Source organism: Natator depressus, chromosome 15, assembly GCF_965152275.1.
Source record: "Natator depressus isolate rNatDep1 chromosome 15, rNatDep2.hap1, whole genome shotgun sequence".
NCBI lineage: Eukaryota > Metazoa > Chordata > Testudines > Cheloniidae > Natator > Natator depressus.
The window spans coordinates 27,247,562-27,264,186 of record NC_134248.1 but is presented as its reverse complement, the minus strand read 5'-3'; the positions used below and the strand labels follow the sequence as shown (position 1 = coordinate 27,264,186).

At 56.7% G+C, this 16,625-nt stretch overlaps 1 protein-coding gene across 1 annotated transcript in view; it reads right to left on the bottom strand.

Moving 5' to 3' along the window:
- The window catches only part of SH2B3 (SH2B adaptor protein 3), an 81,385-nt gene that overhangs the window by 9,537 nt on the left and 55,223 nt on the right, over nt 1-16,625 (bottom strand). The window contains exons 3-6 of the mRNA XM_074972800.1: nt 10,091-10,192; nt 7,954-8,045; nt 3,395-3,489; nt 180-394 (exon numbers count right to left, since the gene is read on the bottom strand). Of these exons, the coding sequence (XP_074828901.1) occupies nt 180-394; nt 3,395-3,489; nt 7,954-8,045; nt 10,091-10,192 (504 nt within the window). The remainder of the gene's footprint in view (nt 1-179; nt 395-3,394; nt 3,490-7,953; nt 8,046-10,090; nt 10,193-16,625) is intronic.

The following is a 16,625-nucleotide window of genomic DNA, read 5'->3' as shown; positions in this document are numbered from 1 at the left end:
TAGGGAGAGGGGGGCTGGCTGCGCTGGGGGGGGGGGGGGGTTCAGTCCCCTCGCTGAATGGTAGTGGTCTGTGTGCAGAGGGTCAGCTGTCAAGTCGACCAGAGGGAGGAAGCCCTGAGCAGAAAGCAGGGCTGGCACCCCCCCCCCCCCCCCCCCACACACCACACCCCCAGCCCTACCTTTGCTCTTCCTTGGAAATTGAAGGTGAGGACATATTCGCCCCTGCGGGTTTCGCTCTGTCGAACGAGGAAAACCCCGTGGCCTTCCAGCCCCTGCAGCTGCACGAGCTGGGCGGCTTTGACGCGCGAAATGGGGCCGTGGAACCAGGGGTAGGACGAGAGGAACTGGTCGGTTTTCTGGCAGGACGGCTCTGGCTGCCCACAGTGCATAGCGCCTGGGGAGGGAGAACAGCATTAGCGCCATGGCCGTGGGGACGGGCCCGGCGGGAGAAACGCTACAACTCCACTGGCCAACCCCTGAGCAGGGCTGGGGGGGCTCTGGGAAAGCGGAACCCTTGGCTACAGCCCAAGTGGGCACAGCTTGACCATTCCCTGGTGGGCCGCATCCCCCCCCCCCGTGGGAGCAGCGTCTTAAAATCCCCATTCAGCAGAGCAGGGCTCCTGCTCTCTGGCAAGCACCTGGCAGGACTTGGTGCCAATAAAGCATCCCGAGGGCGTCAAGCAGCAACAGCCCAACTGGTGCCAATGCGAACATGAGGGGCGCTCGCTGGCGCTAGGCCCAGGACCGCCCGACGCCTCGTCCCCCTCATCCTACCAGAGCCATGTCCTTGCTTAGCTACTGTCTCTCACCATTACTGTGCGTCACGTGCCTTAGTGAGAGAAACCGCCGACACCCCCGCCCCCCCCACCCTGCCATGCCGTGCAACAGGCTCCCCCAGCACGGTTTGGCTTTGAATCAGTCCCTGGCCACTTCTGCTTTTAGCCAGAGCCTGATTTACTCCAGGTCCTTCGCCTTGCGGTACCAGCCTTCGCCAGCAGCACCGTGGGAGCTGCGTGACACTGAAACACAGCGTTCAGACTCTCAGTGAAACCCTTGTTTCCTGTCAGCTCAACCTGAGAGCCAGGCAACCCGAGTTCCTCTTTCCAGAAAACACAGGCACCAGCCGGACGTTTCAGGGTTGGAGCAGGAGAGAATCTCAAGCTCTCCCTCCGCTCTGCCCGCACCTCCCAAAGCAGCTGCCATCATGGTTCACATTTAATCTCTCGGCTGGAAAGAAGGCAAGAGCGGCGTGCTAATCGGCCCCTCTCGGCTTAGGAGAGGAGACCGCCGCTGGCTCGGTGTTGTGAAGCAGCTTTGTGTGTGAGCGGCTGATAAGCGGTTTCTTGGCAGAGGGTTGGGAGCACGTGTCTTGCAGTGACAGGTGAGCAGAGCGGGAAACTCTCAGAATCCTGCTCTGCAGGGGTCCAAGGGCGCTCAGCTCCCTCCCAGATCCAGGGGCGTTTTAAGGGGCTGAGTCCTTCGCAGGATCAAGCCCCAGATCAGCAGTTCTACCTGCCCCTTTAGCTGTGTAATTCTTCTCTAGGCTAGTGCTCCAATTGCTCCCCCGGGCTGGTTATGCCTCATTCGCTCCCCAACCGGCGACCTTGGCTAGTTTCCTGGGGCTTCTCGCTGGGCTTCAGCACCAGCTCTCTCAGGCAGGAGCCCCCTCCACCCAGACCCACCTGAGACACTCCCTGGGTGACTGGCACTAGACACCCCTGTAAGTGATGCCCCCTGGAGCCGTTCACTCCAGCAGTGACACATGGCAAGAGCCCCAGGACTGCTGCAGGCTGGTAAAGGTCCAGCCGCTCCGTCTGCTCCATTAGCCCTTGGCAAGGCGTTGCCAGGTCTGCTGGGGCGGAGGAGGTTGGGGGTTTGTAGCAGTGCACGAACTGGGGCCTTTCAAACTCTAATGAGACCGTCCAGCCCTATGACTGCTGCACTTGGAGTCACTCCTAGGGGATTAAGTGGTTAGGGGCTCACTGAGCCTTTGACTTAGTGAGAACTGCATTTGGGGTGCCAACGGGCTGGGCAGGGGGAACCAGAGCCCCCAGCACAGATCAGCCACCCCAGAGAAAGCTCGGCCCAACAGCTGAACAGTTACCTTCACCAGCCCCCGGGAGCCTGCTGCTGCTTGGGGCCGAGCGCCCACCAAGAGGCTCCAGGGCCAGCTCGGCCCTGCTGCGGCTGGGAGAGGGTCAGGGGGCCTGGCTTCCAGCAATGCTTAGGGCATGTTTAAATACCCCAGCCGGTAGGCGGTCACTGGCACAGTACCAGCTGGGGCTGTCCTTTACACGGGAGCATTGATTTGTGGGGCTTACGGCCAGAAGGCACCATGTTGATCATGGAGCCTGAGTTCCTGTGTAACAGGCCAGAGAGCTTCACCACCCATTCCTGCAGCAGACCCTGAACACCTGGCGAGCTAAAGCACTGGCACTAGGCTACCTCTAGTTACTCTGTGATTAGAGACCCAGTCTGAGCCCCCCCAATCCCGCATGTTTAGCCCAAAGCGGGGTCGGATCCTGCTTCCCTGCACCCTCCGAATGCACTGATGGCTGGGATGAATTCAGGAGTTTCGTGCATGGTGGAAAAGCAACATTCAGCCCAACACTGGCCCATTTCCACAGGCTCCCGCCCTGCTGTGTTTTCTGCGGTTGCCTCCGTGTTTGGCTCTGGCCTGGGACTCAGCAGATCTCGGTTCTATTCCCACTGAGCTGCCAGGTGACCTCGAGTGAGTCGCTTCCCTGCTGTGTGCCTGTTTCCCCTCCCTGTCCTTGCATGGCCTGTCTCTCTTGATTGCAAGCGGCTCGGGGCAGGGACTGTCTCACGCTGTGTTTGTGCAGCACCTAGCACCCAGGGGTACTGATTTTTGGCTGGGTGCTATAATAATACAAATAATTAATCATCCTAATTGTCGTCAATATCACCATGGTTTGGGGAAGGGTGTCTTCTGAGGTGCCACCCCACCTGCAAGGGGGCATAAGGGCAGACCTCTGTAAACACGGGCTTTACACAAAATGCATTCGCATGCTGGCAGCAAGACAAGTAAACTAAGGGCTGTTTGGAGCACAGAAGACATGGCCAAAGAGGTTAAAATGACTGTAAAGCTCAAGTTCATTGCGGGTCTACACCGATTTGGTCAGCACGAGACGGGAGCAGCGGCTGGAGCTCTGGGACAGGACCCATCGCTCTGGGTTCTGTTCCCTGTGCGATCACTGGGTCGGCGTGGGCCCTCAGGCAAGCCACTGAGGACCTGATTTGCAGAAATGCTGAGCACCCACAGCTGGTGCTGGGCTCCTCTACCCCACAGGCCCTTTACCCCGCCGGCACTCAGCGCCCTCGGGGGTAAGGCCGGCTGACTTTGTGTTGGGACTCTCCCATGCAAGGCACTCACCTTGGGTAAGGGAGTCAGTGCTGCCAGTGGCAGGAGTGGACGTCACAGTGTCAGAGTGCTGGCCTGAGAGCAGCTCTACATCGGCTCCCCCGGACCTGCCAGGAAGACACAGGAAGGATGTCACGGCTTCCGCCACCGAACCCAGGTGGAGAACCGGCTGCTCCGCTCGGCAAAGCACCAGGGTGAACAGGAGAAACACAGCTCCCTTTGTGCAAACGTGCCAGGCAGAGACACTGCCTGGAAGGGAACGTGACAGCTCAGCCGCTGCCCAGAATTCAGGGCTCGTGAGGACACAAAATGCTGGGAAATTCCAAGTGGTTTTTATGAATTAAAAAAAAAAAAAGAAAGAAATCCAGTGGAAACAAGTTTCTAAACGCTACGGCGCTGCAGCACAACGGGCTCCTAGTGCAGGCACGTTCCCAAAGCCATCCTGAGCAACACCCCCAACCGGCTGCAGGGCCTGGGCCATCAGCCAGCTGGCCCAAAGGAAACACACCGCAGAGCTGCACCCCCCCTGCTAGAGTCGCAGGCCTCACGAGTAACACAGGATGGAGAGAGAGAGAGAGATGTGTGATTTTAATTGCACACACACGCTGGCCCTACAGAAATGATAGAAATGTCCTCTGACTGTGGGCAGGTTACAGCCCCGCTTTCTGCCTCAATTTCCCCATCTGTCTACCACCTGTGTGAAGGGCCTTCCGGCGGTAGATGGGGATGCTCAGGGGAGGAGAGAAAGGACGGTGTCATTCATCTCACTGGAGTGCCCTACTGGGAGGGGGCTGCCTGGCCAGCCAGGGCCGAGTATACTGCCAGCCTGCAGAACAGTGGAGAAATACAGTGCTGAGCTCCTTGGGGCTAACGAGACACGGCTGCCAGCCCTGGAGCTGCCCTGGGGGCCACTCAATGCACTGGAGCAGCCTGGGAGACACCTTTGGCTTGCAGCAGATGCTGCGTTCAGCCCCCGCCCTCTCCCTGTGTTTGAGGTGGGGGCAGGTTTCCCTGTGGGACTCAGCTCCCTCCTCGGGTGCAGCTGTGAACTCGCGGGACGGGGCTGGGGTGAGCACCCAGCACGATGGGGCCCTGCTCCTCTGGCACAGCTGCGATGCAAACAGGAACCGGAGAAAAAGGGCACATGCTGTCCTGGAAGTGCATCAAGTATCCCCAAAACACATGGGGGCGGGGAGAAGACCTCAGGGACCCCTGCAATGGTGCTGGGCCCTCGAAGAACTACTTGAGCTGCCCCTGCCCAGACCCCACCATAGGGGGTGGTTACAGCCCCTCCCCGACTCCCCCGTATCAGGGACCAGCCCCATGTGCAGCAGACCGCACAGCAACCCCCCTTTCCCTGGCCCAGACAGCCCCCACCACTGCCCCAGCAGCAGATGGCACTGGGGCAGGGGCAGACTTCTACCCAGCAGGGCGCTGCACCTAGATCTATGAGCCCCACAGTCCCCCAGGTGCCTAGCCTGGACCCCCAGGCTGCCAGGGGCTGTGAGGCCAGCCCGAGGGTGCTGACATCGCTGGGGCTGATGCTCCTCGTGCAGTCAGGACCGAGGTTCTGACGGGCGCTAGGCCCTCGGGGGCGAGGGGTGGGGATCCGGGGCCAAGGGCTGAAGCAATCCGCGGGGCGTCAGTTGGGCCGGAGTCAAAGCGAGGCGCGCAGGAAGCAGGCCTGAAGTCATGGGAACAAGGAGCAGGGCAGGGACCAGGGGAGCAGAGCGCTCTGTAAATCACAACAGGGCTTGGCCCTGACACGCTGCAGGGTATTTCAATAACAGGAAGCGCCTCGCTTGCAGGACCGGGCAATAGCCGGGCCTGCAGGCCAGCCGGGGCTTCCTCCCCAGGGGGCGGCACTGCCCCCTTGCTGCGCCAGCCCAGTGCCCCTCAGAGCCAGGGCCCCCTTCGCCCCTGGCTTTCCAAGCAGGGATTTGGGAATCACGCCAGCCGGCCCCTTCCGGGCGCTCTGGGGACACAGGCTGACAGCTCCCCCTCACGAGCCAGGGAACCACAGTCCAAGGCCCAGAGACCAAGCTCACGGAGCACGGCAGCACAACCCAGCCGTCGGGGCTCCCTGCAGATTCCTTCCAGCTCACTCAGGGCTAGGGCCAAATTACTCCCCAGTATAGTTCCCGAGCCCATGTGAGTTACACCAAGGATGCGTCTGGCCCAGCATGGCTGAGCTGGCTTGCTGCTAGCCCAAGGGAGCCTGGCCATCACCCGGAGAGCCCAATTCCCACCCGGCAGGTGGGCAGGGGGTCAGGACGGGGCAAAGCCCGCGCCCCTGTCCTCAGTCAGCAGCAAGGCCCAGCCTGGTGGGACCCTCAGGGGTGAACACGGCCTGGGAAACCGCCAGCTCCACCTCCCTGGCAGAGCAGGGCTGGCGCCGGCCCAGGCAGCCTGAGGTGTGAGTGCGTCCCTGGCAGGAGCAGAGCCACGTGCCCGTGGGAGGAAGAGCCTATGAGAGGAGATGGCGCTCAGGGGCTCCTGCGAGGCGGGACAGAAGAGCAGCCCAGCTGGGAGGTGTGATGCTCCGGGCAGCAGCTTGTGCCGATGCAGCCCTGCTTGCGGGGCCCCAGCTAGCCGGCCCTTCACCTCCCTCCCTGGAAGCACTTGCAGCGCTCTCCGGGCGGTGCAGGCTGGTGCCAGTGGGCACAGGGACCTGCCGTCCGCCCAGGGAAGGGAGCCACTTGCTCTGCCCTGCCCTCACAGCCATCCCAGCAGCAGCACGCAGGGGGTGGGGAACGCCAGTCCCCACCCAGCCTTACAATCCAGCCAGCCTGGCTCCTGGCAGGTGTTCAGAACATCTGGCTCTGGCCACTTGTTAGGAGGGCTGGCTGCCAAGAAAGTCTTGGCTGGCACTTGGGGGAATCCCCGCCCACGCGGGGGCAGGCTCCGAGCCGCAGTTGCAGAGGAGGCTCCGGGGGCAGGGGGCGTTTCCGTTTGCAATGCAGACCAACCAGGGGATCCTCAGCTGGCGGGGGAGGGCTGCCTGCAGTGCTTTAAATGCTCCCCCAGGCAGCTGGGGGCTCAGGCATGGGCGCTAACTCTATGACAGGCATTTACGGCGGCACTGGCCAGCTGTATTTCCATATTAGTGCCCGAGCCAGGTGGCTCTGCCAAGTGTGCCAACGTCCTCGTCTCTGCCACCGGCGGGGGCTTCGCGCCAGGGTGCTGGATCCCGAGGACCCCGCCCTCTGTGGGCACTGATCCTTTGCTCACTTGGCTACCAGTCACATGTGCTCACAGCTGCCACTGGGCCTTTCCTCTTGGCAGAGGGCTGGTTGCAGACAGCCATGAAAACATCATGGTTCTTGCACAGACTTCCTGCTCCTCCTCCTGCAGCTGCTCTGCGGCTTGACCTCTGCAGGACCGGCCCAGTGCTGGGGCAGGGACGGTTTCCAGGACCCTGCCCAGCTCTGTGGGAGTTCAGGGCTCTGCAGTGCATGGTGGGTAGGAGCAGGTTCCATGGTTACCTCGCTCCCTGGATCTCCTGCCTATTGCCCACACCGAGGGGCAACCAATGCCACCTTCCTTTCCTGGAAGACGCTCATTCGCTATCAGCTAGTGGTACTGTGGGCTGGATTTCAGCCGGTTGCCCGGCAGCTCTGGCTCCCACCCCAGCCCCATGAGCAAGTTCCCCCTGCCCGTTGTGCTGGATTTGAAATCCGACATTTGCAGCAGAGAGAGGGCAGGGGGCAAGTGGCCGGGGAAGAACATGGGCAAGTCTCCCGACAAGCTGCATGGCACCAGCCTAGTCTCACCTGCCTTCCTTGGCTGCAGGAGGCTGGAGAAGCCAGGCCAGCCACGCTGCATCCTCGCAAAGGGCCTGGGACTGTGGCTTGTAGCACCTGTGTCTTGATGCAGCTTCTTCCTGGAGCCAAGATCTGGGCACATGGATCCCTGGGGCCTGGCAAAACTGTTGGCAGACTGGCCTGGAGAGGCTCACTTGCCCAGCTTGGCTTTGCCAGCCATGGCTGCAGGCTCTGCCAATGACTCCCCTGCAGCCCTCGCTCAGGGTGGCTGGAAATCCCGGCCCAGAGACTCCCCTTCTCCCCGGGCCCCGCATGGCTCAGGCAGGGGGACAGCTCTGCCCGGTCCAATCCAGGGCCTGAGCCCCTTCCCTTCCCTCGGACTCCAAGGGGAGCCAAAGGCCCAGAGCACCCAACAGGACTGGGCCCTACATGGGCAATGTTTTCAGGAGCTCAGCTGACCTGCCCCGTGCATTCGAAGGGGTTCAAAGCCGCCCAGTCACCAAGAAGCTAAGAGAGCCAAAGGTCGGTGTCTTGAGACCCCGGGGGTGGAGTTTGGACCCAGGGGAGGGTAACAAGGGGCAGCTCCTCCACAATCTGGCCTGGGCACTCCTTCAGCTCTGCGTGGGGAACGTGTGCACAGACGATGCCTGCTGGAGTCTCAGGCTGAGGCCCAGCCCCCGGGGAGGGAATCACACCCATCGAGTGTAAGTGTCAAGAGCCGGCTGTTACCAGTGTCACATGAGCTAGGGGTCAACCAGCTGCTGCCAAAATAAGCACCCGAGTAACTGGCCCTAGCTCGGTCCTTACCCTCGGGTCATACATTCTTTGATTTCGGCTGTCCAGGAACTCAGCTGCTGCTCGTCGCCAGCCTCAAATACAATGTCTGTGCAGTTATTCACCTAGACAGGAGAGAAGGGGAGTGTTGGACGGACTCCTTGTGGCCTGAAAACACAGCTATCCTGTCCTGCCCGACAGGACCTAGCCCACAGGAGCGGGGATTTCCGCTTGGATCCTGAGAACCAGCTACAGTATCACTTCCTTCGCAGGCTCTCCCACCAGCCCCTGGGAGTTCCCTCTCTGTTCTTCCCTCTGGCTCTCTGCTTCCCTTGCTGGGCAGCCGTCTCCAGTGGAAATGATTCACAGCCTCTGCAGCGGAAAGGAAGGGGAGGAAGGAAACTCTTGTGGGGAAGGCTCTGGCCCCAGAGCGGGGAGATCTGGGCCACTTAACTTCCTAGAGGAACTTGGCCACTTATGGCCTCATATTCCACCTGCCCCGCACTGGGCCTGTCAGAATCTTGTCCCTGAAGTCAGGGAACTGGAGAGTAAGTCCTGCACCATGGCCCCTGGAGCCAGCGGTTCTCAAACTGCAGTGGCCCTCAGACTCCCAGCTGGCTCTGCGACTTGTACCAACTGCTTTTGTGGGCATAGGACAGGATGTGCCAGCCCCCGGAGAGAGAGGACTGCTCGGGGAGAAGGAGGCCAGGCAGCAGAGTGGCACCAGGAGCATAGCAGATGAGAGGGGGAGACGTGTGCTTTGCATAGGGCAACCCCAACACAGACAGGGGCCAGAAGCCCATCTTAACTCCCCAGTGTGGCTGTCACATCTCTGGGAGCCTTGGTCCCCAGTCTAAGAATGGGAAACCTCTACCAGAAGAACAGGGGCAAACAGGTGCCCACAGCGGCATGGGCGCAGCTCAGGGGCCTGGCAGATGTGCCTAGAGGAGAGGATACACGTGACAGACTGTTCTCCCAGCTCTGGGATCGGCAGCAGGCAGAGAAGGGGACGACAGTCTGGGGAGGGGCTGGTGCCAGCTCGGTCGTCCCCTCTTGGGGAAGGAATGGGCAAGCCCTGCTGTGAAGAATCTGGTCACTGAAGCCTCTACAGAGCAGCAATGAGGGCAGGCATCAAAGAGGGGGTGACAGATGGCAAATCAGCTCCTGCAAGCCCCCAGCCTGGGTAGCATCTACTGTCCTTCTGCTGGTCTCCAGGGGGCCAGATCCCAGCCCAGTGCATTGTCCACACAGAGAAGTACTCTGCATCTAACGAGCATGACTGCGAGCTGAGAGGAAGCTACCAGGGAGGGCAGCGGCCTGAAGGGAACACCCAGTCCAAGCCAGCAGCACCCACTCCCCCCCACACCCTCGCAGGCAGAAGAGGAACTGAAATTTGGCATCAGAGCTCCAGCAGACACGTGTTGTGAGAGGAGAAGGAAACCCCAGAGCCTGTGATGTGCCCTGAGGCAGCTGCTGAGCTGGTGCAAGGAGGCTGCTCGCCCAGGCAGGAGCCCAGATCTGCTCCACCTGCACACTCGGCCTGCAGGCCCTGGGGCTGTTTGAACAGCACCTCCGGGCCCCATTTGGAACGTGACGAGGCCGCGTGTCCTGTACACACCCCGGAGCTGTCTCTAGTGACAGGGCCTCTGGGCTCCCCACCCCAGGTTCAGGAGCCTCTGCCGGGCCCCTCAGCGCTAGCAGGAACAGAGCTGCGGATGCGGCAAGGCTCTGTCAGCGGGCACCGCTGGATGACAAGCGGCAGGCACTGGCTGGCACAGCACAGGCGTGAGCCCTGTAAAGTGCCCCTGCTGCCCCAACAGCTGGTAACTACTGGCCTGTTCAAACTCAGATCGCTGACAGGGGCAGAGAAAGAGACACAGGTGGAGTGTAACAAAGGGCCGCTCCTAACTCACGCACCTGAACTCCCAGAGCTGCTCCGAGTGCTCCGGTAACCCTGCCGGGAGAGGGCTCAATCCTGACCGAGAGCGGTCACGTGTTGGGCCGGCCCTGGAGTTTCACAGAGCACTCGCTCCCTGCTGCAGGGCTCTGTCCAGGGCTCAGAGACAGGCAGGAGAGCTCTCTCTCCCCACATCCCAGGGGTCACTGCCTATAGAACCCTAGTGCCAGTCCTCACAGGCCTTCATAAGGGCAGGGAAGATGCGGGCCCTACCTTGAGTACAAAGGTGTTCATGTTGTCTGGCATCTCGAGGCGGGTGCATCTCCGGATCTCTTGGACAGCAGAGCAGGCCATGAGCAGCTTGGGTTTGGAGCACTGGAGAGAGAAGGGAGAGAGAAAGAGATCGCTGAGCGCGCGTAACCAGAACCCTGGCATCAGGAATGACACGGAGCCCACCGGGAGACGCTTAAGATTGGGCCTCATCCTTTGTGATGCTGAGCCCCTCAACTCCCACTGCCCGGCATGGGAACGGAGGGTGCTCGCACGTGGCAAGAGGTGTGCTGCAGGGAAAGCACCGAGACCTGCTCCTAGCAGGGGGGGAAAGAGGGAAATCACAGACTTTGGCTCTCTGCTGACCTGGCTGAATTGATACTCGCAACCTTGTGGTGAAAGGCTCTGGGTCCTGCTTCCTATCTCCAGGGCCATCCAGCATATCGCCCAGCAGAGAAGTACGCTGTGTGCCAAGATAGTAATATTCTATGGAGAAAGGTTAAGCTAGTAAACAGTTCTCATCTGCTCTGCAGCCCTGCATCTTGGCTGCTGTTCGTGACCCCTGCTGGAGCCCAATTTGGCTTCAGTTAAATGAGACAAACTTCAGAACAACTTCTGAGGCAGCCCCTGGCATTGCATTTTAACCTCTACTGTCCAGATCTGCAGAAACACAAACTAGTCCTTTGTGCTTAAGCAAATAATTGGCACAAGCTACCAAAACAAGGCAGCGGCTCTGCAAGGAATCACAATCAATATATTGCACAACATCTGGCCCCAGCACCCTCCTCTCAGACACGCGGTGCAGTCAGCTTCCTTGCAATCTCCTAATGGGATAAAAACAACAGACACCAACTGGCCTGAAGGCAGCTGATCTCTAACACATGAGCTGTGCTCTTCCTCCTAAACTTGCAAATCTGGGCTCCTTGCTTTACCCAGAGAAGAGCTTCAGAGCCTCATTGTTTACCCCTTTCAAGATTGACATGTGCAAGCAATTGCTTTTTAATCAACAATAACTATGGGAAAGTACTGCAAAAGTAAACTACATTACCGCATGATATGGTTCCCAGATGCAGGCTAAGTTTCCTCCCACAAGTCAGGGCTGCCAACTTGCATGGCGCTGCTGCCATGCGTTCTCTAGGCCTTCCAACCTTGGTCGTTCTTGGAGAACTAAACGATCAGCTTGATTTCCAAATCCCTATTTATAGGCCAGACTGCAAAGAGCGCGAGTGGAAAAGGCACCAACATTTCCAGGCCTGTTCTCAATTAGGCCTTTTGTTGTAGTCTGAAACACCGCAGTTTTGATGCCGCAAATCAGGACCCAGTGCTCACCCAGCATGAAAGGTTCGCATGCCTCCTGATACCCCTGGGCAGAATTCTGCAAACAGCTGTCGAAAACAGAAATTATCTGTGGCGGGACTTCAGTGGAGTTACACCAGGGGAACGCTGGGCCTGTGGACTTGAAAATCTGACATGGGATGCAGCTCTTTAAGCTTAAAAGGCATGATCAAGATTTGCCAAAGTGATTAGTGATGTGGGATGCCCAACCTTAAAGGGGCCTGCTTTTCTGGGCATGGATGATCAGTGTTACAAGCGTGCTCTCTGTTCGTGTACATGTCAAGAGTTAGTTAACAGATAAGGTGCCAGTAGAAAATACACAGTGTCACATGGGTTTGCTACGATGAGAATGTCGTTGTGCCCTGCAAATGGCTCCCTCTGGGCAGCTCTTTCCATCTGCTCTAAAGATGGGGTTGGACGCACTGGGAGGCCCCTTTAAGATGCCTGGGGTTGGGCACCCAAACTCAGTAACCACTTTGTAAAATCTTGACCCGTATGTTTTTCAACCCCCCGCCCCCCATTTTGTTATCCAAGTGACTAATTACGCAGGAGAGGAGTAAAACTCCATGAATCCTCAACAGCAGAGTTTACTTTTCACTGTGCTTGTTGTTTGTTTAAACCCAGATTTGGCCCCAGACAAAGAGACTGGAGAAGAACTCGGGCACAACGAGAAGACTCTCAGCCAGTTCCTCTCTGGCAAGAATTCCCACAACCAGCATCAGCAGCACATCCTCATATTTTCCTATTCCCAGACATCTAACGAGAAAGTGCCTGGGTCCGATCTATCCTGGCAGCCTTGGATACATTCCTGACTCTCGCGTGGGCTGCTGCGCTGGCCTCCAACTGAAACATCTGTCAGAGGACACCGAAAATCCCGGAAGGTGTAAAAAGGATCCTGGGAACTGCTGCTGGGCTGGGCTGCTCAGCTGTGGTTTAAAAGAACCAGCACTTCTTCCCTCTCCCCAGAAGAAATTCCCCCAAGCCCCAGGCTCTGGGCACCCTTTAAATCCTAGTTATACCTATATAGGTGTATATAAAATCTCCCCACTGTATTTTCCACTGCATGCATCCAATGAAGTGAGCTGTAGCTCACGAAAGCTTATGCTCTAATGAATTTGTTAGTCTCTAAGGTGCCACAAGTCCTCCTTTTCTTTTTAGTTATACCTATCGGTTTTATGGGGTGCTCAAGGCTTTTGTTGGCCCGGTCCAGGGAGGGGAATTCCACCCTCTGAAAGCTACGCAGAGTGCACCGGACTCGTTTAAATAGGCAGAGTAAGCTGGTGGAAGAAGCCAGTCAACCTGACTTCAGTAAAAGAGCAGGGGCCCAGAGAGCCCCGCTGCAGGAACATCATTGGTCAACCCTCAGAAAGGGGAGGGACCAGAAGGAAGGAGGCCAACTAGTCAGGTGGGGTAAATCAAACAGGGGTAAGAAAGGGGAAGTGCCAGTCTGTTGGAAATCCTGGGATGGTGGGTGGTCTCCCAAAGCAACAAAAGGCCTGTCCCCGCTGATGAGGGACAGCCACAGGGGTCTCTCCAGAGCAGGTACTGCCCGGGCAATGGCAAGGCAAACAGCCCCCACCCTGTCCCACCATCACCTGCCCCGTTCCAGCCTTTGCTTCCAGCAAGGGGGACAGTTAATACTAACTCTGGAGGTGGTTTCTGTGCTGTGGGTACCCATCCACTAAAACCCCTCATGCTTCATGGCATGAGCCAGCCACTGTGAGGGGTCAGGAAGGAACTTTCCCTAGGGGCAGGGCACGCCCTACATGGCAGCTAGGGGGATTATCTGCACCTTCCTCTGAAGCAGCCTTGTCAGACAGGATGCTGGAGAGGGCTGAAGGAGCACTGCTGTGATCCAGTTGTGTTAACATCAGTAGGACTAATCATTGGGGAGGAACCTGGATGCTCTCCCTGGAGCAGAAAGAAACAGACTCAAGGGGAAAAACCCAGAGGGGATCAATTTCCATTTGTCAGAACAACGTGGCTTTTCAGATGGGCCTGTATGTGTGAAAACAACTAGTGTCATTATTACTTCGTCTTGAAACTAATGAGCCATTTTGAAAACCAAGTGAGCAAAGCTGGTTAAGGAAGGAAATCGAGGCAGCGAGACCCCTTAATACTTTTACCAGAAACCCTTCGCTTCTGGGACCAGTTACCAGCCTCAGCAGACGACCTGGGTTTTTCCAGCGGGATCTGAGTTAACATCTTTGGTTGGGATGAGCTGCATGATTCATTGGTGTCCAACAGAGTAGCAAGAAGTAATCCCTGCAAAGCTGCTAACAGATGGTGCCTTAGAGGCCAGTGCAGGAAGTGTCCCTACACGAGATTGTCCAGCCCTTGAGAATTGGGACAACTATTGCCCCAAAGATTGGCCAGCCCCATGCGGAGAGACTGTGTCAACACGGTATTTAGTGAAGGGAAAAAAATGGTGAACAAGTGCAATTATAAATGAACAGTGGCAAAGCTGGCTTGGTTCAGCGTCTGCGAAATCCCTCGCTCAGACGAAACACAGAGATTCAGTCCGACGTCCTGAACTTGGGGCAGGCGGGTGCTGGAGTCTCAAACCAAGGCAGCGGGGAATTGTGCTAGTCAGTTTCACCCACGGATTGCTCAGCCAGCCTCCTCCAAGCACTGAGGGAAATGGCCACGGAGCTCACAGCCAGGAGAAGAATGAGGCGCAGGGGATTTACAGTCCCTCAGTGGCTGGCCAGGCCAGGCCTCATCCCCCACACCACAGCGGGATGGGAGTGACGCAGAACAAAACCAGTGACGGAACTGAAGTTAGAGGCTATGGCGCGGTACCATGGCAGAAACTGGGGAACGCTGAGATGTTCTGGGAGCTCGGCTCACTGCTCCAGCCTCTCACCCCCGGCCTGGCTGATCACATGTGCCGACTCCCCAGGACACTTCCAAAACCATTGGGAAAATGACCCCATTTGGGTGCTCAGAGCAGGCCCAAGCCTCCCAGCACTTCCCATCACTGACCCTTCTGCTCCCTGCATGGCTTCCTACCTATCTCAGGAGCCCCATGGCATGAAACGCCCTGGACCCGCGTCCCCACTTGGATGCACCAGAGTAACTCCACTGACTAGGGCAGGCTGTTACAGAGATGAGGTGGGTGAGATAATATCCTTTATTGGACCAGCTTCTGCTGGGGAGGGAAATGAGTCTCTGGAGTGAGCTAAAACATTTCAGTCTAGTAAACTGGGACTGGTTAAAAAGAAAAAAAACCAAGAACAAAACAACATCCAGCTCCCTGTGAAGTCTGACAAAATACAGATGTGACAAGTGACTCCACCCTGCAGTTCTCACCAGGCAATCTGCATCCGATCAGGAGAGTTCCGCATTGGCTGGTTTTAAAGGCTTCTCGTCTGCTTGGGTTTTGGACATCAGGTCTTTGGCTCTCAGTTCCCACTGGAAGTCACTGAATGGAATGGTCAACAGTATTGGGCTCCCAAATTCCATCTGTGCCTTTGAAAATCACCCCCCCCCTTGTCTACACGAGCAGACTCCATGGACAATTGGAAGGATGAAGGCATCCCAAGTGCCACAGAAGTGAACCCCAGTTAACAGATAGGGGAAGTGATTTTGATTCAGACTGATCAGAACTCTTGACTCCTGACTTATTTTTTTCAGCAGCTGGTTAGGAAAAAAGCCTCCTTGTTAAGGCTTCAACACCTCCAACCTCTTCAGCTGAGGACAGAGAAAGCTCCCTAGAGACATCTCCGAGTCATCCAAACAGTTCTTCAGCAAAAAAGAGGGGGCAAGATGTGGCTAAGTCAGACCACAAACAGAATCTCCCTTCTCCGTCTAGGAGGGCGGAGGGCATAGTAGACTCTTATCAAAACATACAAAACAGGAAGAAAGGACACAAGGTACTGATCTCTCCCTTGCATCTCATATTCCAGCATCAGAGGCCTCACACAGCTGGGGATGAATACAAATATTCCAGATCTCTAGGAGTCCGTGCCAGCCTTGCAGAGCTTTAACATGACTCACTTGGCTCCTGAGAGAAAGCATGGTGTGGATTTCAGGTTTGGAGCAAAACCCAGAGCAAGGAAGCATTTGTCATGTGGTTGGAGTTTTGCAATTCAAGTTCTCCCCAGGTTGGGTGGGGTGTAATTTTAACACGGTAGCTTGAGCTCAACTGGGTAGAGGACATGGGGGAGCTTGCTTCTAGACCTCATCTGACTGGGCTGTAGGGGATTTAAAAAACAAACAAACCCACCCACTAGTTGCCTTTTTAGTTAGTAGAAAATGTTCAAATCAGGCCAGCCAGATTCATTGTCATTTAAGGTATAGAACAGGTCTTTGATCATTAGAATAACAGGACCAGGGTTTAAATTGTGCCTAGACCTTGGTGGCCCAAATGTATGTCACCCACAGATAGTGGGTTAAAATCCACTTTTATTTAATCATTTATGCAGCTTGCTTGCTTTTTGGCTTTTCACTGAGGGGAAAACAGGCCAGCCAATTTCAGTTCCCGGTTCTCAGGCATTCGCACAAAGTTGCAAGGACTTTGTTGCAAACAGCACTGTCACATTTACGGCTGTGCAAACAAACCCCGGGTTCATACAGAATTTAAAAATAAAAATCACGGAAACTTTTACAGTGACCTGACGTTTTCTAAAAGCCTCGTTATTACGAAATCGGCACCTGGGACATGCACTAACCCGGTGCTGTCTCTTTAAAAGCCACCCTCTTCTATAAACAGCACAGGGGCCCGACCGGAACAGCTCGAGGCAGCTGGCGTCACAGGAATTGCCGTGCAATGTACAGCTCCACAAAGGGTAGAACTGACAAAGTGACCGGAAAGTAACAATAACAGAAAAGGGAGGTAAAGCACTGCGGTTAGAGAGACAAGGAATACAATATGCAATGGAATGAGGCCCACTGGCATGGCAGAACAGGGTCTTTTGGGACACCTTTATTTAACAAACACCTGCACTCCAGTATTCTCGGCAGCAGTCCTCACGGATTGCACCAGTGCTCATGTGTTTTCAGCTGTCAACAAGAGACCGCTGGGGATGAAAGACACCCTAAATGCGCCCTCCCTAGGAGGTTAGCTCATCCACCTTGCTTTGGGGATAAAGTAGGAGAAACAGCATGAAAACGAAGCCACCTAAAAACCAAATGTTGAAGGCCAGACGTAATGCACGATAAATACCACAGGTTTCAGAGTAGCAGCCATGTTAGTCTGTAT